This window comes from Salmo trutta, unplaced genomic scaffold (assembly GCF_901001165.1).
Source record: "Salmo trutta unplaced genomic scaffold, fSalTru1.1, whole genome shotgun sequence".
Taxonomy (NCBI): domain Eukaryota; kingdom Metazoa; phylum Chordata; class Actinopteri; order Salmoniformes; family Salmonidae; genus Salmo; species Salmo trutta.
In genome coordinates this window covers 2,423,470-2,450,969 of record NW_021823104.1, presented here as the reverse complement: position 1 = coordinate 2,450,969, position 27,500 = coordinate 2,423,470, and the positions used below count along the sequence as shown (strand labels likewise).

The 27,500-nt window shown below is 50.5% G+C and overlaps 1 protein-coding gene across 2 annotated transcripts in view; it reads left to right on the top strand.

Moving 5' to 3' along the window:
* The window catches only part of LOC115188897 (unconventional myosin-XV), an 89,893-nt gene that overhangs the window by 18,118 nt on the left and 44,275 nt on the right, over nt 1-27,500 (top strand). The window contains exons 5-8 of one of the 2 annotated variants that reach the window (XM_029747721.1): nt 2,820-2,943; nt 11,867-11,934; nt 15,305-15,409; nt 19,571-19,625. In XM_029747721.1, the coding sequence (XP_029603581.1) occupies nt 2,820-2,943; nt 11,867-11,934; nt 15,305-15,409; nt 19,571-19,625 (352 nt within the window). Of the gene's footprint in view, nt 1-2,819; nt 2,944-9,564; nt 9,667-11,866; nt 11,935-15,304; nt 15,410-19,570; nt 19,626-27,500 lie in introns of those variants that run through there. The other variant, XM_029747722.1, reaches the window with a different exon arrangement.

The following is a 27,500-nucleotide window of genomic DNA, read 5'->3' as shown; positions in this document are numbered from 1 at the left end:
ATAACATAACACTTCATAACATAACACTTCATAACACAACACTTCATAACATAACACTTCATAACATAACACTTCATAACACATCATAACATAACACATCATAACATAACACATCATAACATAACACATCATAACATAACACTTCATAACATAACACATCATAACATAACACTTCATAACATAACACTTCATAACATAACACTTCATAACATAACACTTCATAACACATTATAACACAACACTTCATAACATAACACTTCATAACATAACACTTCATAACACAACACTTCATAACACATTATAACACAACACTTCATAACATAACACTTCATAACATAACACTTCATAACATAACACTTCATAACATAACACTTCATAACACAACACTTCATAACACATTATAACACAACACTTCATAACATAACACTTCATAACACAACACTTCATAACACATTATAACACAACACTTCATAACATAACACTTCATAACATAACACTTCATAACACAACACTTCATAACATAACACTTCATAACATAACACTTCATAACATAACACTTCATAACACTTCATAACATAACACTTCATAACACTTCATAACATAACACTTCATAACATAACACTTCATAACATAACACTTCATAACACATCATAACATAACACTTCATAACATTCATAACACTCATAACAACACTTCATAACACAACACTTCATAACACAACACTTCATAACATAACACTTCATAACATAACACTTCATAACACAACACTTCATAACACAACACTTCATAACACAACACTTCATAACACAACACTTCATAACATAACACTTCATAACATAACACTTCATAACATTCATAACATAACACTTCATAACACAACACTTCATAACATAACACGTCATAACACAACACTTCATAACATAACACTTCATAACACAACACTTCATAACACGTCATAACATATCATACCACATCATGACATTTTTACATTTTACATTTTAGTCATTTAGCAGACGCTCTTATCGAAAGCGACTTACAGTAGTGAATGCATAAATATTTTTTTTTTTGTACTGGCCCCCCGTGGGAGTCGAACCCACAACCCTGGCGTTGCAAACACCATGCTCTACCAACTGAGCTACAGGGAAGGCCATGAGACATCATAAGACATCATAACACATAACAGATCATAATCTGGGGAGCAGAAGGTTGTGTGTCTGTCTGGGGGGATTGGGAGCAGAGCAGAAGGTTGTGTGTCTGTCTGGGGGTATTGGGAGCAGAGCAGAAGGTTGTGTGTCTGTCTGGGGGGATTGAGAGCAGAGCAGAAGGCCGTGTGTCTGTCTGGGGGGATTGGGAGCAGAGCAGAAGGTTGTGTGTCTGTCTGGGGGAGCAGAGCAGAAGGTTGTGTGTCTGTCTGGGGGAGCAGAGCAGAAGGTTGTGTGTCTGTCTGGGGGAGCAGAGCAGAAGGTTGTGTGTCTGTCTGGGGGGAGCAGAGCAGAAGGTTGTGTGTCTGTCTGGGGGGATTGAGAGCAGAGCAGAAGGTCGTGTGTCTGTCTGGGGGAGCAGAGCAGAAGGTTGTGTGTCTGTCTGGGGGAGCAGAGCAGAAGGTTGTGTGTCTGTCTGGGGGAGCAGAGCAGAAGGTTGTGTGTCTGTCTGGGGGGAGCAGAGCAGAAGGTTGTGTGTCTGGGGGAGCAGAGCAGAAGGTTATGTGTCTGTCTGGGGGGATTGAGAGCAGAGCAGAAGGTCGTGTGTCTGTCTGGGGGGATTGAGAGCAGAGCAGAAGGTTGTGTGTCTGTCTGGGGGGATTGGGAGCAGAGCAGAAGGTTGTGTGTCTGTCTGGGGGGATTGGGAGCAAGGCAGAAGGTTGTGTGTCTGGGGGAGCAGAGCAGAAGGTTGTGTGTCTGTCTGGTTGATTGGGAGCAGAGCAGAAGGTTGTGTGTCTGGGGGGATTGGGAGCAGAGCAGAAGGTTGTGTGTCTGTCTGAGGGGATTGAGAGCAGAGCAGAAGGTTGTGTGTCTGTCTGGGGGAGCAGAGCAGAAGGTTGTGTGTCTGTCTGGGGGGGATTGGGAGCAGAGCAGAAGGTTGTGTGTCTGTCTGGGGGAGCAGAGCAGAAGGTTGTGTGTCTGTCTGGGGGAGCAGAGCAGAAGGTTGTCTGTCTGTCTGGGGGGATTGAGAGCAGAGCAGAAGGTCGTGTGTCTGTCTGGGGGGATTGGGAGCAGAGCAGAAGGTTGTGTGTCTGTCTGGGGGAGCAGAGCAGAAGGTTGTGTGTCTGTCTGGGGGGAGCAGAGCAGAAGGTTGTGTGTCTGTCTGGGGGAGCAGAGCAGAAGGTTGTGTGTCTGTCTGGTGGGATTGGGAGCAGAGCAGAATGTTGTGTGTCTGTCTGGGGGGATTGAGAGCAGAGCAGAAGGTCGTGTGTCTGTCTGGGGGGATTGAGAGCAGAGCAGAAGTTTGTGTGTCTGTCTGGGGGGATTGGGAGCAGTGCAGAAGGTTGTGTGTCTGTCTGGGGGGATTGAGAGCAGAGCAGAAGGTTGTGTGTCTGTCTGGGGGGATTGGGAGCAGTGCAGAAGGTTGTGTGTCTGTCTGGGGGGATTGGGAGCAGAGCAGAAGGTTGTGTGTCTGTCTGGGGGAGCAGAGCAGAAGGTCGTGTGTGTGCAGCTCTTACGGTGTGTATGGTATTACCCAGGGAGGATAGAGTTCCAGTGACTGGGCCGATACGGACCTCCCCCTCTGTTTCTCTCTGTCCTTTCCTCTGTCTCTCTCTCTCACTCCGTCCATCAGCCTGTTTTAGTCTCTCCGCTGTTCTCTGTCTCTGTCTCTCTCAGGACCTGGACAAGCCAGCCGGTATGACAGGCCGGATGAAGGGAGGAGGAGGAATAGGGGGAGGAGAGGAGGAGAGGAGTCAGGCCCCCGCCAGTAGACCATATCCCCCAGGACTACAGCCCGGAGGTCTGTCTGTCTGTCTGTCTGTCTGTCTGTCTGTCTGTCCTGTCTGTCTGTCCCCCAATTCTTTGTCTGTCTGTCTGTCTGTCTGTCTGTCTGTCTGTCTGTCTGTCTGTCTGTCTGTCTGTCTGTCTGTCTGTCTGTCTGTCTGTCTGTCTGTCTGTCTGTCTGTCTGTCTGCCTGCCTGCCTGCCTGCCTGCCTGCCTGCCTGCCTGCCTGCCTGCCTGTCTGTCTGTCTGTCTGTCTGTCTGTCTGTCTGTCTGCCAAACCATGTGAAGTAGATAATAAACAAAGTAAAATAAACAATAAAAACACTCACAGAAGTTCCCAAAATAATAAATACATTTCAAATGTCATTTTATGTGCAAATAGTTAAAGTACCAAAAGGGAAAATAAATAAACATAAATATGGGTTGTATTTACAATGGTGTTTGTTCTTCACTGGTTGCCCTTTTCTTGTGGCAACAGGTCACACATCTTGCTGCTGTGATGCCACACTGTGGTATTTCACCCAGTAGATATGGGAGTTTATCAAAATTGGGTTTGTTTTTTAATTCTTTGTGGATCTGTGTAATCTGAGGGAAATATGTGTCTCTAATATGGTCATACATTTGGCAGGAGGTTAGGAAGTGCAGCTCAGTTTCCACCTCATTTTTGTGGGCAGTGTTGCACATAGCCTGTCTTCTCTTGAAAGCCAGGTCTGCCTACGGCGGCCTTTCTCAATAGCAAGGCTATGCTCACTGAGTCTGTACATAGTCAAAGCTTTCCTTAGGTTTGGGTCAGTCACAGTGGTCAGGTATTCTGCCACTGTGTACTCTCTGTTTAGGGACAAATGGCATTCTAGTTTGCTCTGTTTTTTTGTTAATTCTTTCCAATGTGTCAAGTAATTATCTTTTTGTTTTCTCATGATTTGGTTGGGTCTGTTTGTGTTGCTGTCCTGGGGCTCTGTGGGGTCTGTTTGTGTTGCTGTCCTGGGCCTGTGGGGTCTAATTGTGTTGCTGTCCTGGGGCTCTGTGGGGTGTGTTTGTGTTGCTGTCCTGGGGCTCTGTGGGGTCTGTTTGTGTTGCTGTCCTGGGGCTCTGTGGGGTCTGTTTGTGTTGCTGTCCTGGGGCTCTGTGGGGTCTGTTTGTGTTGCTGTCCTGGGGCTCTGTGGGGTCTGTTTGTGTTGCTGTCCTGGGGCTCTGTGGGGTCTGTTTGTGTTGCTGTCCTGGGGCTCTGTGGGGTCTGTTTGTGTTGCTGTCCTGGGGCTCTGTGGGGTCTGTTTGTGTTGCTGTCCTGGGGCTCTGTGGGGTCTGTTTGTGTTGCTGTACTGGGGCTCTGTGGGGTCTGTTTGTGTTGTTGTCCTGGGGCTCTGTGGGGTCTAGTTGTGTTGCTGTCCTGGGGCTCTGTGGGGTCTGTTTGTGTTTGTGAACAGAGCCCCAGGACCAGCTTGCTTAGGGGACTCTTCTCCAGGTTCATCTCTCTGTAGGTGATGGCTTTGTTTTTTGTTGTTGTTTTTCATTAACCTTTATAACCCATAGATTGGAAAGCAGCTGCTGTCATCCCCCTCTTCAAAGGAGGTGACATTCTTGACCCAAATTGCTACAGACCTATATCCATACTACCCTGCCTTTCTAAGGTCTTCGAAAGCCAAGTCAACAAACAGATTACCGACTATTTCGAATCTCACCGCACCCTCTCCGCTATGCAATCTGGTTTCAGAGCTGGTCATGGGTGCACCTCAGCCACGCTCAAGGTCCTAAACAACATCGTAACCGCCATCGATAAGAAACATTACTGTGCTGCCGTATTCATTGACCTGGCCAAAGCTTTTGACTCTGTTAATCACCACATCCTCATCGGCAGACTCAGTAGCCTTGGTTTCTCAAACGATTGCGTCGCCTGGTTCACCAACTACTTCTCTGACAGAGTTCAGTGTGTCAAATCGGAGGGCCTGCTGTCCGGACCTCTGGCAGTCTCTATGGGGGTACCACAGGGTTCAATTCTTCGGCCAACTCTTTTCTCTGTATACATCAATGATGTCGCTCTTGCTGCTGGTGAATCTCTGATCCACCTCTACGCAGACGACACCATTCTGTATACTTCTGGCCCTTCTTTGGACACTGTGTTAACAACCCTCCAGACGAGCTTTAATGCCATTCAACTCTCCTTCCGTGGTCTCCAACTGCTCCTAAACAGAAGTAAAACTAAATGCATGCTCTTCAACCGATCGCTGCCTGCACCTGCCCGCCCGTCCAGCATAACTTCTCTGGACGGTTCTAACTTAGAATATGTGGACAACTACAAATACCTAGGTGTCTGGTTAGACTGTCAAACATCTCCAATCCAAAGTGAAATCTAGAATTGGCTTCCTATTTCGCAACAAAGCATCCTTCACTCATACTGCCAAACATACCCTCGTAAAACTGACCATCCTACCAATCCTCGACTTCGGCGATGTCATTTACAAAATAGCCTCCAATACCCTACTCAACAAGCTGGATGCAGTCTATCACAGTGCCATCCGTTTTGTCACCAAAGCCCCATATACAACCCACCACTGCGACCTGTATGCTCTCGTTGGCTGGCCTTCGCTTCATAATCGTCGCCAAACACATTGGCTCCAGGTCATCTACAAGACCCTGCTAGGTAAAGTCCCCCCTTATCTCCGCTCACTGGTCACCATAGCAGCACCCACCTGTAGCACGCGCTCCAGCTGGTATATCTCTCTGGTCACCATAGCAGCACCCACCTGTAGCACGCGCTCCAGCTGGTATATCTCTCTGGTCACCCCTAAAGCCAACTCCTCCTTTGGTCGTCTCTCCTTCCAGTTCTCTGCTGCCAATGACTGGAACGAACTACAAAAATCTATGAAACTGGAAACACTTATCTCCCTCACTAGCTTTAAGCACCAGCTATCAGAGCAGCTCCCAGATCACTGCACCTGTACATAGCCCATCTTTAATTTAGCCCAAACTACTACCTCTTCCCCTACTGTATTTATTTATTTTATTTATTTTGCTCCTTTGCACCATATTATTTATATTTGAACTTTGAACTTTCTTCAAACTACAAATCTACCATTCCAGTGTTTTTCTTGCCATACTTTATTTACTTTGCCACCATGGCATTTTTTTGCCTTTACCTCCCTTATCTCACCTCATTTGCTCACATTGTATATAGTCTTATTTTTTTTCTACTGCATCATTGATTGTATGTTGTTTTATTCCATGTGTAACTCTGTGTTGTTGTATGTTGTCGAACTGCTTTGCTTTATCTTGGCCAGGTCGCAGTTGTAAATGAGAACTTGTTCTCAACTTGCCGACCTGGTTAAATAAAGGTGAAATAAATAAAATACATTTAAAAAACTAGGCAAGTCAGCTAAGAACAAATTCTTATTTACAGTGACGGCCTACCAAAAGGCCTCCTGTGGGGACGGGGGCCTGGGATTAAACATTAAAAAATAAATACAATATAAATATAGGACAAAACACACATCACAACAAGAGAGACAACACAACACTACATACAGAGAGACCTAAGACAACAACACAGCATGGCAGCAACACAGCATGGTAGCAACACAACATGACAACAACATGGCAGCAACACAACATGACAACAACATGGTAGCAACACAACATGACAACACAGCATGGTAGCAACACAACATGACAACAACATGGTAGCAACACAACATGACAACAACATGGCAGCAACACAACATGGTAGCAACACAACATGACAACACAGCATGGTAGAAACACAACATGGTAGCAACACAACATGACAACAACATGGTAGCAACACAACATGACAACAACATGGTAGCAACACAACATGACAACAACATGGCAGCAACACAACATGGTAGCAACACAACATGACAACACAGCATGGTAGAAACACAACATGGTAGCAGCACAACATGGCAGCAACACAACATGACAACAACATGGTAGCAACACAACATGACAACAACATGGTAGCAACACAACTTGACAACAACATGGTAGCAACACAACATGACAACACAACATGGTAGCAACACAACATGACAACACAACATGGTAGAAACACAACATGACAACAACATGGTAGCAACACAACATGACAACAACATGGTAGCAACACAACATGACAACACAACATGGTAGCAACACAACATGACAACACAACATGGTAGCAACACAACATGACAACACAACATGGTAGCAGCACAACATGACAACACAGCATGGTAGCAACACAACATGACAACTTCATGGTAGAAACACAACATAGGCCTCTCTCTCTCTCTCTCTCTGTGTCCCTGTTTAAACCAGGCCTCTCTATCTGATCTCATACATAATAAACCCCTATTGGAAGTGTTTTCAGTGATATCTAATTGTTCAGGGGTTGGTTTTATGTTCAGCTGTTAGGATTTTCTTTTTTGTGAGATGAAGTTTCCGTTCAGAAAGTCCTGGCGCTTTGCCCTATACCCTAAACTCTGTTTTCATCTCAAAGCTGTGCCCTAAATCTGTCCTCTGTACCCTAACCCAACATCCTAAACCCTAAGCCTGTCTGCTGCCCAGCTGTATCCTAACCCTGTCTCCTGTCTGTCTGCTGCCCAGCTGTATCCTAACCCTGTCTCCTGTCTGTCTGCTGCCCAGCTGTATCCTATCCCTGTCTCCTGTCTGTCTGCTGCCCAGCTGTATCCTAACCCTGTCTCCTGTCTGTCTGTCTGTCTGTCTGCTGCCCAGCTGTATCCTAACCCTGTCTCCTGTCTGTCTGCTGCCCAGCTGTATCCTAACCCTGTCTCCTGTCTGTCTGTCTGCTGCCCAGCTGTATCCTAACCCTGTCTCCTGTCTGTCTGCTGCCCAGCTGTATCCTAACCCTATCTCCTGTCTGTCTGATGCCCAGCTGTATCCTAACCCTGTCTCCTGTCTGTCTGCTGCCCAGCTGTATCCTAACCCTGTCTCCTGTCTGTCTGCTGCCCAGCTGTATCCTAACCCTGTCTCCTGTCTGTCTGCTGTCCAGCTGTATCCTAACCCTGTCTCCTGTCTGTCTGTCTGTCTGCTGCCCAGCTGTATCCTAACCCTGTCTCCTGTCTGTCTGCTGCCCAGCTGTATCCTAACCCTGTCTCCTGTCTGTCTGCTGCCCAGCTGTATCCTAACCCTGTCTCCTGTCTGTCTGTCTGCTGCCCAGCTGTATCCTAACCCTGTCTCCTGTCTGTCTGTCTGTCTGCTGCCCAGCTGTATCCTAACCCTGTCTCCTGTCTGTCTGCTGTCCAGCTGTATCCTAACCCTGTCTCCTGTCTGTCTGCTGCCCAGCTGTATCCTAACCCTGTCTCCTGTCTGTCTGCTGTCCAGCTGTATCCTAACCCTGTCTCCTGTCTGTCTGCTGCCCAGCTGTATCCTAATCCTGTCTCCTGTCTGTCTGCTGCCCAGCTGTATCCTAACCCTGTCTCCTGTCTGTCTGCTGCCCAGCTGTATCCTAACCCTGTCTCCTGTCTGTCTGTCTGTCTGCTGCCCAGCTGTATCCTAACCCTGTCTCCTGTCTGTCTGCTGCCCAGCTGTATCCTAACCCTGTCTCCTGTCTGTCTGTCTGCTGCCCAGCTGTATCCTAACCCTGTCTCCTGTCTGTCTGCTGCCCAGCTGTATCCTAACCCTGTTTCCTGTCTGTCTGTCTGCTGCCCAGCTGTATCCTAACCCTGTCTCCTGTCTGTCTGTCTGCTGCCCAGCTGTATCCTAACCCTGTCTCCTGTCTGTCTGTCTGCTGCCCAGCTGTATCCTAACCCTGTCTCCTGTCTGTCTGCTGCCCAGCTGTATCCTAACCCTGTCTCCTGTCTGTCTGCTGCCCAGCTGTATCCTAACCCTGTCTCCTGTCTGTCTGATGCCCAGCTGTATCCTAACCCTGTCTCCTGTCTGTCTGATGCCCAGCTGTATCCTAACCCTGTCTCCTGTCTGTCTGATGCCCAGCTGTATCCTAACCCTGTCTCCTGTCTGTCTGTCTGCTGCCCAGCTGTATCCTAACCCTGTCTCCTGTCTGTCTGCTGCCCAGCTGTACCCTAACCCTGTCTCCTGTCTGTCTGCTGTCCAGCTGTATCCTAACCCTGTCTCCTGTCTGTCTGCTGCCCAGCTGTATCCTAACCCTGTCTCCTGTCTGTCTGCTGCCCAGCTGTGCCAGTGCTTCCAGTGATGGGAGGGATGATACCTCCTATACCCACAATGCCAAGCCCCTCGCACCATCAGTACCACCAGCAGTACCAGGCTCCTGCTTCACCCCCTGCTGCCTACCACCCCTACCACACCCAGCCTCCCCCTCCTGCTTCACCCCCTGCTGCCCACCACCCCTACCACACCCAGCCTCCCCCTCCTGCTTCACCCCCTGCTGCCCACCACCCCTACCACACCCAGCCTCCCCCTCCTGCTTCACCCCCTGCTGCCTACCACACCCAGCCTCCCCCTCCTGCTTCACCCCCTGCTGCCTACCACACCCAGCCTCCCCCTCCTGCCTCACCCCCTGCTGCCCACCACCCCTACCACACCCAGCCTCCCCCTCCTGCTTCACCCCCTGCTGCCTACCACCCCTACCACACCCAGCTTCCCCCTCCTGCTTCACCCCCTGCTGCCCACCACCCCTACCAAACCCAGCCTCCCCCTCCTGCTTCACCCCCTGCTGCCCCTCCCCTTGCCATGCCCCCCCTCCATGGGATGCCCCTCATGCCTTCCATGCCAGGCCTACCTCTGATGCCAGGTGTGATGCCAGGTATGGGCGTGGCACACATGCTTGGCCACGGTGTGTTAGTGTGTTTATCATCTTAGCATGCAGTGTTACTGCACCCTACCCTGCACCCTGCCCTGTACTCTACCCTCACTCTACCCTGCACCCTACCCTGTACCCTGCCCTCACCCTACCCTGGACCCTGCCCTGGACCCTGCCCTGTACCCTGGCCTGCACCCTACCCTGTACCCTGCCCTGCACCCTCCCCTGTACCCTACCCTGCACCCTACCCTGGACCCTGCCCTCTACCCTACCCTGTACCCTACCCTGCATCCTGCCCTTGCCCTACCCTGTACCTTACCCTGTACCCTACCCTGGACCCTACCCTCTACCCTACCCTGTACCCTGCCCTGAACCCTACCCTGTACCCTACCAACTCATACAATAACTCTATACCCTACCAAGTCATACACTAACCCTCACCCAACCCTGCACCCTACCCTGCACCCTACCAAGTCATACACTAACCCTGTACCCTACCCTGTACCCTACCGAGTCAGACACTAACCCTGTACCCTACCCTATACCCTACCCTGTACCCTACCCTGTACCCTACCAAGTCATACACTAACCCTGTACCCTGCCCTGTACCCTGCCCTGTACCCTACCAAGTCATACATTAACCCTGTACCCTACCGAGTCAGACACTAACCCTGAACCCTACCGAGTTGGACACAAACCCTGTACCCTGCCCTGTACACTACCAAGTCATACACTAACCCTCTACCCTACCCAGTACCCTGCCCTGTACCCTACCAAGTCATACGCTAACCATGAACCCTACCCTACCCTGTACCCTGCTGAGTCATACACTAACCCTGCACCCTACCCTGTATGCTACCAAGTCAGACACTAACCCTGTACCCTGCCCTGTACACTAACAAGTCAGACACTAACCCTGTACCCTACCGAGTCAGACACTAACCCTGTACCCTACCGAGTCCCACACTAACCCTGTACCCTACCCTATACCCTACCCTGTACCCTACCCTGTACCCTACCCCAGACCCTACCCTGTACCCTACCGAGTCAGACACTAACCCTGTACCCTACCTTGTACCCTACCAAGTCAGACACTAACCCTGTACCCTACCAAGTCAGACACTAACCCTGTACCCTACCAAGTCAGACACTAACCCTGTACCCTACCTTGTACCCTACTGGGTCAGACACTAACCCTATACCCTACCAAGTCAGACACTAACCCTGTACCTTACCAAGTCAGACACTAACCCTGCACCCTACCCTCTACCCTACTGAGTCAGACACTAACCCTGTACCCTACCAAGGCAGACACTAACCCTGCACCCTACCCTGTGACCTACTCTGTACCCTACTGGGTCAGACACTAACCCTGTACCCTACCCTGTACCCTACTAAGTCAGACACTAACCCTGTACCCTACCGGGTCAGACACTAACCCTGGACCCTACCCTGTACCCCATTGAGTCAGACACTAACCCTGTTCCCTACCGGGTCAGACACTAACCCTGTACCCTACCCTGTACCCTACCCTCTACCCTACCGTGTACCCTACCGTGTACCCTGCCCTGTGTGTGTTTATCTGGTTGTTTCAAGTTGTGTTGAAACTGTCTGTCTGTCTGTTTCTCCAGGTTCTCCAGAACCTGTCTGTCTGTTTCTCCAGGTTCTCCAGAAACTGTCTGTCTGTCTCTTTCTCCAGGTTCTCCAGAAACTGTCTGTCTGTCTGTTTCTCCAGGTTCTCCAGAACCTGTCTGTCTGTCTGTTTCTCCAGGTTCTCCAGAACCTGTCTGTCTGTTTCTCCAGGTTCTCCAGAAACTGTCTGTCTGTCTGTTTCTCCAGGTTCTCCAGAAACTGTCTGTCTGTCTGTTTCTCCAGGTTCTCCAGAACCTGTCTGTCTGTCTGTTTCTCCAGGTTCTCCAGAACCTGTCTGTCTGTCTGTTTCTCCAGGTTCTCCAGAAACTGTCTGTCTGTCTGTTTCTCCAGGTTCTCCAGAAACTGTCTGTCTGTCTGTTTCTCCAGGTTCTCCAGAACCTGTCTGTCTGTCTGTTTCTCCAGGTTCTCCAGAAACTGTCTGTCTGTCTGTTTCTCCAGGTTCTCCAGAAACTGTCTGTCTGTCTGTTTCTCCAGGTTCTCCAGAAACTGTCTGTCTGTCTGTTTCTCCGGGTTCTCCAGAAACTGTCTGTCTGTCTGTCTGTTTCTTCAGGTTCTCCAGAACAGACAGGGATGGCTCAGCAGCAACAGACTATTATCAACCAGCAAGCCATCATACTGGTTTGTCTCATTATACTATACTGAACAAAAACACGTAAACATGTTGGTTCCCATGTTTCATGAGCTGAAATAAAAGATCCCAGAAATTTTCCATACGCACAAAAAGCTTATTTCTCCCAAATTTTGTGCAGAAATTTGATTACATTCCTGTTAGTGAGCATTTCTCCTTTACCAAGATAATCCATCCACCTGACAGGTGTGGCATGTCAAGAAGCTGATTAAACAGCATGATCATTACACAGGTGCACCTTGTGCTGGGGACAATAAAAGGCCACTCTAAAAATGTACAGTTTTGTCACACAACACAATGCCACAGATGTCTCTAGTTTTGAGGGAGCGTGCAATTGGCATGCTGACTGCAGGAATGTCCAACAGAGGTGTTGCCCAAAATGTGACTGTTCATTTCTCTACCATAAGCCGCCTCCAATGACATTTCAGAGAATTTAGCAGTACGTCCAACCGCAGACCACGTGTAACCACGCCAACCCAGGACCTCCATATCCGACTTCTTCACCTGCGGGATTGTCTGAGGAGGGGGGGTGCTGAGGATTATTTCTGTCTGTAATAAAACCTGTTTTCTAGGGAAAAACTCATTCTGATTGGCAAGACTTGGCTCCCCAAATGGTTGGGCCTATGCCCTCCCAGGGTCACCCATGGCTGTGCACCTGCCCAGTCATGTGAAATCCATAGATTAGGGCCTAATTAATTAATTTCAATTGTCTGATTTCCTTCTATGAACTGTAATTCAGTAAAATATTTATATTTTTGTTCAGTTTTCAAAATCAAATCAAATGTTATTTGTCACAAGCGTCGAATACAACAGGTGTAGGTTCTTACAGTGAAATGCTTACTGAAGAAAGTATTTTTTCAAAAATAAACTGTAGTGAAAGAAAAAAAACGTTTTTTTTTTAAATAATAAGAACAAATAAATATTAATACAAAAATATATATATTTAAAAACAATAATAATAATAATTAAGGAGCAATAATAAAGTAACAGTAGCAAGGCGATATAAAGGGGGTACAGAGTCAATGTGCGGGGGCACCGGTTAGTGGAGGTAATATGTAGGTAGAGGTAAAGGGACTATGCATGGATAATAAACAGCAGCCGACGTAAAAATGGAGGGTGGGGACAATGCAAATAGTCTGGGTAGCCATTTGATCAACTGTTCAGGAGTCTTATGGCTCGAGGGTAGAAGCTGTTAAGAAGCTTTTTGGACCTAGACTTGGTTGCTCCGGTATCGCTTGCTGTGCGCTAGCAGAGAGAACAGTCTATGACTAGGGTGGCTGGAGCCCTTGGCAATTTTTTGGGCCTTCCTCTGACACCGCCTGGTATAGAGGTCCTGGATGGCAGGAAACTTGGCCCCAGTGATGTACTGGGCCCTACACATTACCCTCTGTAGTGCCTTGCAGTCGGAGGCCGAGCAGTTGCCATACCAGGCTGCTCTCGATGGTGCAGCTGTAGAACTTCTTGAGGATCTGAGGACCCATGCCAAATCTTTTCAGTCTCCTGAGGGGAATAGGCATTGTTGTGCCCTCTTCACCACTGTCTTGATGTGTTTGGACCATGATAGTTCGTTGGTGATGTGGACACCAAGGAACTTGAAGCTCTCAACCTGCTCCACTACAGCCCCGTCGATGAGAATGGGGGCGTGCTCAGTCCTCCTTTTCCTGTAGTCCACAATCATCTCCTTTGTCTTGATCACGTTGAGGGAGAGGTTTATATCCTGGCACCACACGGCCAGGTCTCTGACCTCCTCCCTATAGACTGTCTCATCCTTGTCGGTGATCAGGCCAACCACTGTCATGTCATCTGCAAACTTAATGATGGTGTTCGAGTCGTGCCTGGCCATGCAGTCGTGGGTGAACAGGGAGTACAGGAGGGGACTGAGCATGCACCCCTGTGGAGCTCCAGTGTTGAGGATCAGTGTGGCTGATGTGTTGTTACCTACCCTTACCACCTGGGGGCGGCCCGTCAGGAAGTCCAGGATCCAGTTGCAGAGGGAGGTGTTTAGTCCCAGGGTCCTTAGCTTAGTGGTGAACTTTGTGGGTACTATGGTGTTGAACGCTGAGCTGTAGTCAATGAATAACATTCTCACATAGGTGTTCCTTTTGTCCAGGTGGGAAAGGGCAGTGTGGAGTGGCAATAGAGATTGTATCATCTGTCGATCTGTTGGGGCGGTATGCAAATTGGAGTGGGTCTAGGGTTTCTGGGATAATGGTGTTGATGTGAGCCATGACCAGCCTTTCAAAGCACTTCATGGCTACAGACCTGAGTGCTACGGGTCGGTAGTCATTTAGGCAGGTTACCTTAGTGTTCTTGGGCACAGGGACTATGGTGGTCTGCTTGAAACATGTTGTTGTTACAGACTCGGTCAGGGACAGGTTGAAAATGTCAGTGAAGACATTGGTCAGTGCATGCTCGGGGTACACGTCCTGGTAATCCGTCTGGCCCTGCGGCCTTGTGAATGTTGATCTGTTTCAAGGTCTCACTCACATCGGCTATGGAGAGCGTGATCGCATAGTCATCCAGAACAGCTGATGCTCTCATGCATGGTTCAGTGTTGCTTGCCTCGAAGCGAGCTTAGAAGTTATTTCGCTCGTTTGGTAGGCTCATGTCACTGGGCAGCTCGCGGCTGTGCTTCCCTTTGTAGTCCGTAAAAGTTTGCAAGCCCTGCCACATCCGACGAGCATCGGATCTGGTTTTGTACGATTCAGTTTATATACTATAAGCTGCTATATACTGTAATCCTACAGTAATACTACTGTATTACTACAGTAATAATACTGTAATCCTACTGTATTACTAGAGTAATAATACTGTAATCCTACAGTAATAATACATTATTAATACTGTTATCCTACAGTAATAATACTGTAATCCTACAGTAATCCTACTGTAATCCTACTGTAATCCTACTGTATTACTACAGTAATAATACTGTAATCCTACTGTAATCCTACAGTAATAATACTGTAATCCTACTGAAATCCTACAGTAATCCTACTGTAATCCTACAGTAATCCTACAGTAATCCTAAAGTAATAATACTGTAATCCTACAGTAATCCTACAGTAATAATACTGTAATCCTACTGTAATCCTACTGTATTACTACAGTAATAATACTGTAATCCTACAGTAATACTACTGTAATCCTACTGTATTACTACAGTAATAATACTGTAATCCTACAGTAATACTACTGTAATCCTACTGTATTACTACAGTAATAATACTGTAATCCTACAGTAATCCTACTGTAATCCTATTGTATTACTACAGTAATAATACTGTAATCCTACAGTAATACTACTGTAATCCTACTGTATTACTACAGTAATACTACTGTAATCCTACTGTAATCCAGGCCCAGCAGATGACCATGCAGGCCATGGCCTTCCAGCAGCAGATGCTGTCTTCCTTCCCCACCCAGGCCCCTCCCACACAACCTCCCCTCCGCACCTCCAGCCATGTGAGTACACACACACACACACACACACACACACACACACACACACACACACACACACACACACACACACACACACACACACACACACTGATACACACACACACTGATACACACACACACACACACACACACTGATACACGCACACACACACACACACTGATACACACACACACACTGACACACACACACACACACACACACACACACACACACTGACACACACACACTGACACACACACACACATACACACACGCGCACACACACACACACACACACTGATACACACACACACACTGAAACACACACACACTGACACACACACACACACACACTGAAACACACACACACACACACACACACACTGAAACACACACACACTGAAACACACACACACTGAAACACACACACACACACACACACACACTGAAACACACACACACTGACACACACACACTGAAACACACACACTGAAACACACACACACACACACACACACACACACACACATACACACACTGTCTCACACACACACACACACACACACACACTGTCTCACACACACACACACACACAACCTGTCTCACACACACACACACACACACACACTGTCTCACACACACACACAAACACACAAACACACACACACTGACACATACACACACACTGATACACACACACACATACACACACACACACACTGATACACACACACACACTGAAACACACACACACTGACACACACACACACTGAAACACACACACACACACACACACACTGAAACACACACACACTGAAACACACACACGCTGAAACACACACACACACACACACACACACTGAAACACACACACACAGACACACACACTGAAACACACACACACTGAAACAAACACACTGAAATACACACACACACTGAAACACACACACACACACATACACACACTGTCTCACACACACACTGACACACACACTGAAACACACACACACTGAAACACACACACGCTGAAACACACACACACACACACACACACACACACACTGAAACACACACACACTGACACACACACTGAAACACACACACACTGAAACAAACACACTGAAATACACACACACACTGAAACACACACACACACACATACACACACACACACACACACACACTGTCTCACACACACACACACACACTGTCTCACACACACACACACACACACACACAACCTGTCTCACACACACACACACACACACACACACACACACACACACACACACACTGTCTCACACACACACACACTGTCTCACACACACACACAAACTGTCTCACACACACACACACACACAACCTGTCTCACACACACACACACACACACACACACACACACACACACACACACACACACACACACACACACACACTGTCTCACACACACACACACACACTGTCTCACACACACACACACACAACCTGTCTCACACACACACACACACACACACACACACACACACACACACACACTCACACACACTGTCTCACACACACACACACTGTCTCACACACACACACACAAACACACACACACTGACACACACACACACAATAAAAAATTAACTGAAATGTCACATTTAAATAAGTATTCAGACCCTTTTCTCTTTCTTACTTTGTTGACCTTTGACAGCGATTACAGCCTCGAGTCTTCTTGGGTCGGATGCTACAAGCTTGGCACACCTGTATTTGGGGAGTTTCTCCCATTCTTCTCTGCAGCTCTGTCAGGTTGGATGGGGAGCGTTGCTGCACAGCTATTTTCATGTCTCTCCAGAGATGTTCGATCGGGTTCAAGTCCGGGCTCTGGCTGGGCCACTCAAGGACATTCAGAGACTTGTCCCGAAGCCACTCCTCTGTTGTCTTGGCTGTGTGCTTAGGGTCGTTGTCCTGTTGGAAGGTGAACCTTCGCCCCAGTCTGAGGTCCTGAGAGCTCTGGAGCAGGTTTTCATCAAGGATCTCTCTGTACTTTGCTCCCTTCATCTTTGCCTCGATCCTGACTAGTCTCCCAGTCCCTGCCGCTGAAAAACATCCCCACAGCATGATGCTGCCACCACCATGCTTCACCATAGGGACGGTGCCAGGTTTCCTCCAGATGTGATGCTTGGCATTCAGGCCAAATAGTTCAATCTTGGTTTCATCAGACCAGAGAATCTTGTTGACCAAGGTTCTTCTCCCCCGATTGCTCAGTTTGGCCGGGCGGCCAGCTCTAGGAAGAGTCTTGGTGGTTCCAAACTTCTTCCATTTCAGAATGATGGAGGCCACTGTGTTCTTGGGGACCTTCAATGCTGCAGAAATGTTTTTGTACCTTTCCCCAGATCTGTGCCTCGACACAATCCTGTCTCGGAGCTCTACGGACAATTCCTTCGACCTCATGGCTTGGTTTTTGCTCTGACATGCACTGTCAACTGTGGGACCTTATATAGACAGGTGTGTGCCTTTCCAAATCATGTCCAATCCATGAAATTTACCACAGGTGGGCTCCAATAAATTTGTAGAAACATCTCAAGGATGATCAATGGAAACAGGATGCACCTGAGCTCAATTTTTCGAGTCTCATAACAAAGGGTCTGAATACTTATGTAAATAAGGTATTTCTGTTTTTTATTTTTTAATACATTTGCAAAAATGTCTAAAAACCTGTTTTCACTTTGTCACGCATGGGGTATTGTGATGTCATCATGGGGTATTGTGATGTCATCATGGGGTATTGTGATGTCATCATGGGGTATTGTGATGTCATCATGGGGTATTGTGTGTAGATTGCTGAGGACATTGTTTTATTGAATCCATTTTAGAATACGGCTGTAACGTAACAAAATGTGGAAAAAAGTCAAGGAGTCTGAATACTTTCCGAAAGCACCTGTACGTGACCGAGATGCCAAATATCAGTGCTGCTTACTTACACTTATAGCCAATGCTGTCTAAGACACACACAGCTCACCACTAGGTAAAGCTCCGCCTTATCTCAGCTCGCTGGTCACCATAGCAACACCCACCTGTATCACGCGCTCCAGCAGGTACATCTCACTGGTCACCATAGCAACGCCCACCCGTAGCACACGCTCCAGCAGGTACATCTCACCGGTCATCCCCAAAGCCAACACCTCCTTTGGCCGCCTTTCCTTCCAGTTCTCTGCTGCCAATGACTGGAACGAATTGCAAAAATCACTGAAGTTGGAGACTTATATTTCCCTCACTAACTTTAAGCATCAGCTATCTGAGCAGCTAACCGATCGCTGCAGCTGTACACAGCCCATCTGTAAATAGCCCATCCAATCTACCTACCTCATCCCCATATTGTTTTTATTTACTTTGCTGCTCTTTTGCACACCAGTATCACTACTCACACATCATCATCTGCTCATCTATCACTCCAGTGTTAATCTGCTAAATTGTAATTACTTCGCTACTATGGCCTATTTATTGCTTACCTCCTTATCTTACTTCATTTGCACTCACTGTATATAGATTTTTTCTTGGCCAGGTCGCAGTTGTAAATGAGAACTTGTTTTCAACTAGCCTACCTGGTTAAATAAAGAACTTGTTCTCTACTAGCCTACCTGGTTAAATAAAGGACTTGTTCTCAACTAGCCTACCTGGTTAAATAAAGGACTTGTTATCAACTAGCCGACCTGGTTAAATAAAGGACTTGTTCTCAACTAGCCTACCTGGTTAAATAAAGGACTTGTTCTCAACTAGCCGACCTGGTTAAATAAAGGACTTGTTCTCAACTAGCCACCTGGTTAAATAAAGGACTTGTTCTCAACTAGCCCACCTGGTTAAATAAAGGACTTGTTCTCAACTAGCCTACCTGGTTAAATAAAGGACTTGTTCTCTACTAGCCTACCTGGTTAAATAAAGGACTTGTTCTCAACTAGCCTACCTGGTTAAATAAAGGACTTGTTCTCAACTAGCCGACCTGGTTAAATAAAGGACTTGTTATCAACTAGCCGACCTGGTTAAATAAAGGACTTGTTCTCAACTAGCCTACCTGGTTAAATAAAGGACTTGTTCTCAACTAGCCTACCTGGTTAAATAAAGGACTTGTTCTCAACTGGCCTACCTGGTTAAATAAAGGACTTGTTCTCAACTAGCCACTCTCTTTTATCTCCTTCCAGACTGAAGACGCTCCAGAGAGCCCATACCAGCACCACCCCTCCTCCAGGAAACACAGTAGGTCAACCACCCACAGCCCAGCACCACCCCTCCTCCAGGAAACACAGTAGGTCAACCACCCACAGCCCAGCACCACCCCTCCTCCAGGAAACACAGTAGGTCAACCACCCACAGCCCAGCACCACCCCTCCTCCAGGAAACACAGTAGGTCAACCACCCACAGCCCAGCACCACCCCTCCTCCAGGAAACACAGTAGGTCAACCACCCACAGCCCAGCACCACCCCTCCTCCAGGAAACACAGTAGGTCAACCACCCACAGCCCAGCACCACCCCTCCTCCAGGAAACACAGTAGGTCAACCACCCACAGCCCAGCACCACCCCTCCTCCAGGAAACACAGTAGGTCAACCACCCACAGCCCAGCACCACCCCTCCTCCAGGAAACACAGTAGGTCAACCACCCACAGCCCAGCACCACCCCTCCTCCAGGAAACACAGTAGGTCAACCACCCACAGCCCAGCACCACCCCTCCTCCAGGAAACACAGTAGGTCAACCACCCACAGCCCAGCACCACCCCCTCCTCCAGGAAACACAGTAGGTCAACCACCCACAGCCCAGCACCACCCCCTCCTCCAGGAAACACAGTAGGTCGACCACCCACAGCCCAGCACCACCCCTCCTCCAGGAAACACAGTAGGTCAACCACCCACAGCCCAGCACCACCCATCCTCCAGGAAACACAGTAGGTCAACCACCCACAGCCCAGCACCACCCCTCCTCCAGGAAACACAGTAGGTCAACCACCCACAGCCCAGCACCACCCCCTCCTCCAGGAAACACAGTAGGTCAACCACCCACAGCCCAGCACCACCCCTCCTCCAGGAAACACAGTAGGTCAACCACCTACAGCCCAGCACCACCCCCTCCTCCAGGAAACACAGTAGGTCAACCACCTACAGCCCAGCACCACCCCCTCCTCCAGGAAACACAGTAGGTCAACCACCCACAGCCCAGCACCACCCCTCCTCCAGGAAACACAGTAAGTCAACCAACCACAGCCCAGCACCACCCCTCCTCCAGGAAACACAGTAGGTCAACCACCCACAGCCCAGCACCACCCCTCCTCCAGGAAACACAGTAGGTCAACCACCCACAGCCCAGCACCACCCCTCCTCCAGGAAACACAGTAGGTCAACCACCCACAGCCCAGCACCACCCCTCCTCCAGGAAACACAGTAGGTCAACCACCCACAGCCCAGCACCACCCCTCCTCCAGGAAACACAGTAGGTCAACCACCCACAGCCCAGCACCACCCCTCCTCCAGGAAACACAGTAGGTCAACCACCCACAGCCCAGCACCACCCCCTCCTCCAGGAAACACAGTAGGTCAACCACCCACAGCCCAGCACCACCCCTCCTCCAGGAAACACAGTAGGTCAACCACCCACAGCCCAGCACCACCCCTCCTCCAGGAAACACAGTAGGTTAACCACCCACAGCCCAGCACCACCCCCTCCTCCAGGAAACACAGTAGGTCAACCACCCACAGCCCAGCACCACCCCTCCTCCAGGAAACACAGTAGGTCAACCACCCACAGTCCAGCACCACCCCCTCCTCCAGGAAACACAGTAGGTCAACCACCCACAGCCCAGCACCACCCCTCCTCCAGGAAACACAGTAGGTCAACCACCCACAGTCCAGCACCACCCCCTCCTCCAGGAAACACAGTAGGTCAACCACCCACAGCCCAGCACCACCCCCTCCTCCAGGAAACACAGTAGGTCAACCACCCACAGCCCAGCACCACCCACAGCCCAGCACCACCCCTCCTCCAGGAAACACAGTAGGTCGACTACCCACGGCCCAGCACCCCCCCCCTCCTCCAGGAAACACAGTAGGTCAACCACCCACAGCCCAGCACCACCCCTCCTCCAGGAAACACAGTAGGTCGACTACCCACGGCCCAGCACCACCCCCTCCTCCAGGAAACACAGTAGGTCAACCACCCACAGCCCAGCACCACCCCTCCTCCAGGAAACACAGTAGGTCGACTACCCACGGCCCAGCACCACCCCCTCCTCCAGGAAACACAGTAGGTCAACCACCCACAGCCCAGCACCACCCCTCCTCCAGGAAACACAGTAGGTCAACCACCCACAGCCCAGCACCACCCACAGCCCAGCACCACCCCTCCTCCAGGAAACACAGTAGGTCGACTACCCACGGCCCAGCACCACCCCTCCTCCAGGAAACACAGTAGGTCAACCACCCACAGCCCAGCACCACCCCCTCCTCCAGGAAACACAGTAGGTCAACCACCCACAGCCCAGCACCACCCCCTCCTCCAGGAAACACAGTAGGTTAACCACCCACAGCCAAGCACCACCCCTCCTCCAGGAAACACAGTAGGTTAACCACCCACAGCCCAGCACCACCCCCTCCTCCAGGAAACACAGTAGGTTAACCACCCACAGCCCAGCACCACCCCCTCCTCCAGGAAACACAGTAGGTCGACTACCCACGGCCCAGCACCACCCCTCCTCCAGGAAACACAGTAGGTCAACCACCCACAGCCCAGCACCACCCCCTCCTCCAGGAAACACAGTAGGTCAACCACCCACAGCCCAGCACCACCCCCTCCTCCAGGAAACACAGTAGGTCAACCACCCACAGCCCAGCACCACCCCCTCCTCCAGGAAACACAGTAGGTCAACCACCCACAGTCCAGCACCACCCCTCCTCCAGGAAACACAGTAGGTCGACTACCCACGGCCCAGCACCACCCCTCCTCCAGGAAACACAGTAGGTCAACCACCCACAGCCCAGCACCACCCCCTCCTCCAGGAAACACAGTAGGTCAACCACCCACAGTCCAGCACCACCCCTCCTCCAGGAAACACAGTAGGTCGACTACCCACGGCCCAGCACCACCCCCTCCTCCAGGAAACACAGTAGGTCAACCACCCACAGCCCAGCACCACCCCCTCCTCCAGGAAACACAGTAGGTCAACCACCCACAGCCCAGCACCACCCCTCCTCCAGGAAACACAGTAGGTCAACCACCCACAGCCCAGCACCACCCACAGCCCAGCACCACCCCTCCTCCAGGAAACACAGTAGGTCGACTACCCACGGCCCAGCACCACCCCTCCTCCAGGAAACACAGTAGGTCAACCACCCACAGCCCAGCACCACCCCCTCCTCCAGGAAACACAGTAGGTCAACCACCCACAGCCCAGCACCACCCCCTCCTCCAGGAAACACAGTAGGTTAACCACCCACGGCCCAGCACCACCCCTCCTCCAGGAAACACAGTAGGTTAACCACCCACAGCCCAGCACCACCCCCTCCTCCAGGAAACACAGTAGGTTAACCACCCACAGCCCAGCACCACCCCCTCCTCCAGGAAACACAGTAGGTCAACCACCCACAGCCCAGCACCACCCCTCCTCCAGGAAACACAGTAGGTCAACCACCCACAGCCCAGCACCACCCCCTCCTCCAGGAAACACAGTAGGTTAACCACCCACAGCCCAGCACCACCCCCTCCTCCAGGAAACACAGTAGGTCAACCACCCACAGCCCAGCACCACCCCTCCTCCAGGAAACACAGTAGGTCAACCACCCACAGCCCAGCACCACCCCTCCTCCAGGAAACACAGTAGGTTAACCACCCACAGCCCAGCACCACCCCCTCCTCCAGGAAACACAGTAGGTCAACCACCCACAGCCCAGCACCACCCCTCCTCCAGGAAACACAGTAGGTCAACCACCCACAGCCCAGCACCACCCCCTCCTCCAGGAAACACAGTAGGTCGACTACCCACGGCCCAGCACCACCCCCTCCTCCAGGAAACACAGTAGGTCAACCACCCACAGCCCAGCACCACCCCTCCTCCAGGAAACACAGTAGGTCAACCACCCACAGTCCAGCACCACCCCTCCTCCAGGAAACACAGTAGGTCAACCACCCACAGCCCAGCACCACCCCTCCTCCAGGAAACACAGTAGGTCAACCACCCACAGCCCAGCACCACCCCTCCTCCAGGAAACACAGTAGGTCAACCACCCACAGCCCAGCACCACCCCTCCTCCAGGAAACACAGTAGGTCAACCACCCACAGCCCAGCACCACCCCTCCTCCAGGAAACACAGTAGGTCAACCACCCACAGCCCAGCACCACCCCTCCTCCAGGAAACACAGTAGGTCGACTACCCACAGTCCAGCACCACCCCTCCTCCAGGAAACACAGTAGGTCAACCACCCACAGCCCAGCACCACCCCCTCCTCCAGGAAACACAGTAGGTCGACTACCCACGGCCCAGCACCACCCCCTCCTCCAGGAAACACAGTAGGTCAACCACCCACAGCCCAGCACCACCCCCTCCTCCAGGAAACACAGTAGGTCAACCACCCACAGCCCAGCACCACCCCCTCCTCCAGGAAACACAGTAGGTCAACCACCCACAGCCCAGCACCACCCCCTCCTCCAGGAAACACAGTAGGTCAACCACCCACAGTCCAGCACCACCCCTCCTCCAGGAAACACAGTAGGTCGACTACCCACGGCCCAGCACCACCCCTCCTCCAGGAAACACAGTAGGTCAACCACCCACAGCCCAGCACCACCCCCTCCTCCAGGAAACACAGTAGGTCAACCACCCACAGTCCAGCACCACCCCTCCTCCAGGAAACACAGTAGGTCGACTACCCACGGCCCAGCACCACCCCCTCCTCCAGGAAACACAGTAGGTCAACCACCCACAGCCCAGCACCACCCCCTCCTCCAGGAAACACAGTAGGTCAACCACCCACAGCCCAGCACCACCCCTCCTCCAGGAAACACAGTAGGTCAACCACCCACAGCCCAGCACCACCCACAGCCCAGCACCACCCCTCCTCCAGGAAACACAGTAGGTCGACTACCCACGGCCCAGCACCACCCCTCCTCCAGGAAACACAGTAGGTCAACCACCCACAGCCCAGCACCACCCCCTCCTCCAGGAAACACAGTAGGTCAACCACCCACAGCCCAGCACCACCCCTCCTCCAGGAAACACAGTAGGTTAACCACCCACGGCCCAGCACCACCCCTCCTCCAGGAAACACAGTAGGTTAACCACCCACAGCCCAGCACCACCCCCTCCTCCAGGAAACACAGTAGGTCAACCACCCACAGCCCAGCACCACCCCCTCCTCCAGGAAACACAGTAGGTCAACCACCCACAGCCCAGCACCACCCCTCCTCCAGGAAACACAGTAGGTCAACCACCCACAGCCCAGCACCACCCCCTCCTCCAGGAAACACAGTAGGTTAACCACCCACAGCCCAGCACCACCCCCTCCTCCAGGAAACACAGTAGGTCAACCACCCACAGCCCAGCACCACCCCTCCTCCAGGAAACACAGTAGGTCAACCACCCACAGCCCAGCACCACCCCTCCTCCAGGAAACACAGTAGGTTAACCACCCACAGCCCAGCACCACCCCCTCCTCCAGGAAACACAGTAGGTCAACCACCCACAGCCCAGCACCACCCCTCCTCCAGGAAACACAGTAGGTCAACCACCCACAGCCCAGCACCACCCCCTCCTCCAGGAAACACAGTAGGTCGACTACCCACGGCCCAGCACCACCCCCTCCTCCAGGAAACACAGTAGGTCAACCACCCACAGCCCAGCACCACCCCTCCTCCAGGAAACACAGTAGGTCAACCACCCACAGTCCAGCACCACCCCTCCTCCAGGAAACACAGTAGGTCAACCACCCACAGCCCAGCACCACCCCTCCTCCAGGAAACACAGTAGGTCAACCACCCACAGCCCAGCACCACCCCTCCTCCAGGAAACACAGTAGGTCAACCACCCACAGCCCAGCACCACCCCTCCTCCAGGAAACACAGTAGGTCAACCACCCACAGCCCAGCACCACCCCTCCTCCAGGAAACACAGTAGGTCAACCACCCACAGCCCAGCACCACCCCTCCTCCAGGAAACACAGTAGGTCGACTACCCACAGTCCAGCACCACCCCTCCTCCAGGAAACACAGTAGGTCAACCACCCACAGCCCAGCACCACCCCCTCCTCCAGGAAACACAGTAGGTCGACTACCCACGGCCCAGCACCACCCCCTCCTCCAGGAAACACAGTAGGTCAACCACCCACAGCCCAGCACCACCCCCTCCTCCAGGAAACACAGTAGGTCAACCACCCACAGCCCAGCACCACCCCCTCCTCCAGGAAACACAGTAGGTCGACTACCCACGGCCCAGCACCACCCCCTCCTCCAGGAAACACAGTAGGTCAACCACCCACAGCCCAGCACCACCCCCTCTTCCAGGAAACACAGTAGGTCAACCACCCACAGTCCAGCACCACCCCCTCCTCCAGGAAACACAGTAGGTCAACCACCCACAGCCCAGCACCACCCCTCCTCCAGGAAACACAGTAGGTCAACCACCCACAGCCCAGCACCACCCCTCCTCCAGGAAACACAGTAGGTCAACCACCCACAGCCCAGCACCACCCCTCCTCCAGGAAACACAGTAGGTTAACCACCCACATCTAGTGCTGTTTTCAATCCAGTCCGTTACAAGTCCTGAGCTGTGTAACTAGGACTCATACTAACCGTACTATTTGTCACGTATATTGAGTCTGTAGCTTATTGGTCATAGTGTGGATATAGTTAGTATGCCGAGAAGTTCCCGGATGTCGTTCTACATTTTGCAAAAATACGAAGTAATATAGCAGTGGACACTATTTCTGTGCCTTTTAGGGCCCATAAATGCAATTCTTCCCGAAAAATGGGCGTGGCTTTGTAACGTTTTCAAGTTTGAAGAAAATGGAGGAAAATATGCAGCCGAAGTTCCGACGATACCAGATTCAAATTCAATGTTTCAACTAATTATGACAAATGTTAAGAATATGTTAAGCAATGTAATAAAGTGATGACTTTTCACATAAATTACACGTCATGTTGGCTGACAATTTGTTAGCTACGCTATCCTTACAAACCACACAGCATATCATTACAGCAGTATATACCAGTATGTTAGCTAGCTACGCTGTCCTTACAAACCACACAGCATATCATTACAGCAGTATGGACCGGTATGTTAGCTAGCTACGCTGTCCTTACAAACCACACAGCATATAATTACAGCAGTATGGACCGGTATGTTAGCTAGCTACGCTGTCCTTACTAACCACATAGCATATCATTACAGCAGTATGGACCCGTATGTTAGCTAGCTACGCTGTCCTTATGAACCTCATAGCATATCATTACAGCAGTATGTACCAGTATGTTAGCTAGCTACGCTGTCCTTATGAACCACACAGCATATCATTACAGCAGTATGGACCGGTATGTTAGCTAGCTACGCTGTCCTTACTAACCACATAGCATATCATTACAGCAGTATGGACCGGTATGTTAGCTACGCTGTCCTTATGAACCACATAGCATATCATTACAGCAGTATGGACCGGTATGTTAGCTAGCTACGCTGTCCTTATGAACCACACAGCATATCATTACAGCAGTATGGACCGGTATGTTAGCTAGCTACGCTGTCCTTACTAACCACACAGCATATCATTACAGCAGTATGGACCGGTATGTTAGCTATGCTATCCTTATGAACCACATAGCATATCATTACAGCAGTATGGACCGGTATGTTAGCTAGCTACGCTGTCCTTATGAACCACATAGCATATCATTACAGCAGTATGGACCGGTATGTTAGCTATGCTATCCTTATGAACCACATAGCATATCATTACAGCAGTATATACCGGTATGTTAGCTAGCTACGCTGTCCTTACTAACCACACAGCATATCATTACAGCAGTATGGACCGGTATGTTAGCTACGCTGTCCTTATGAACCACATAGCATATCATTACAGCAGTATGGACCG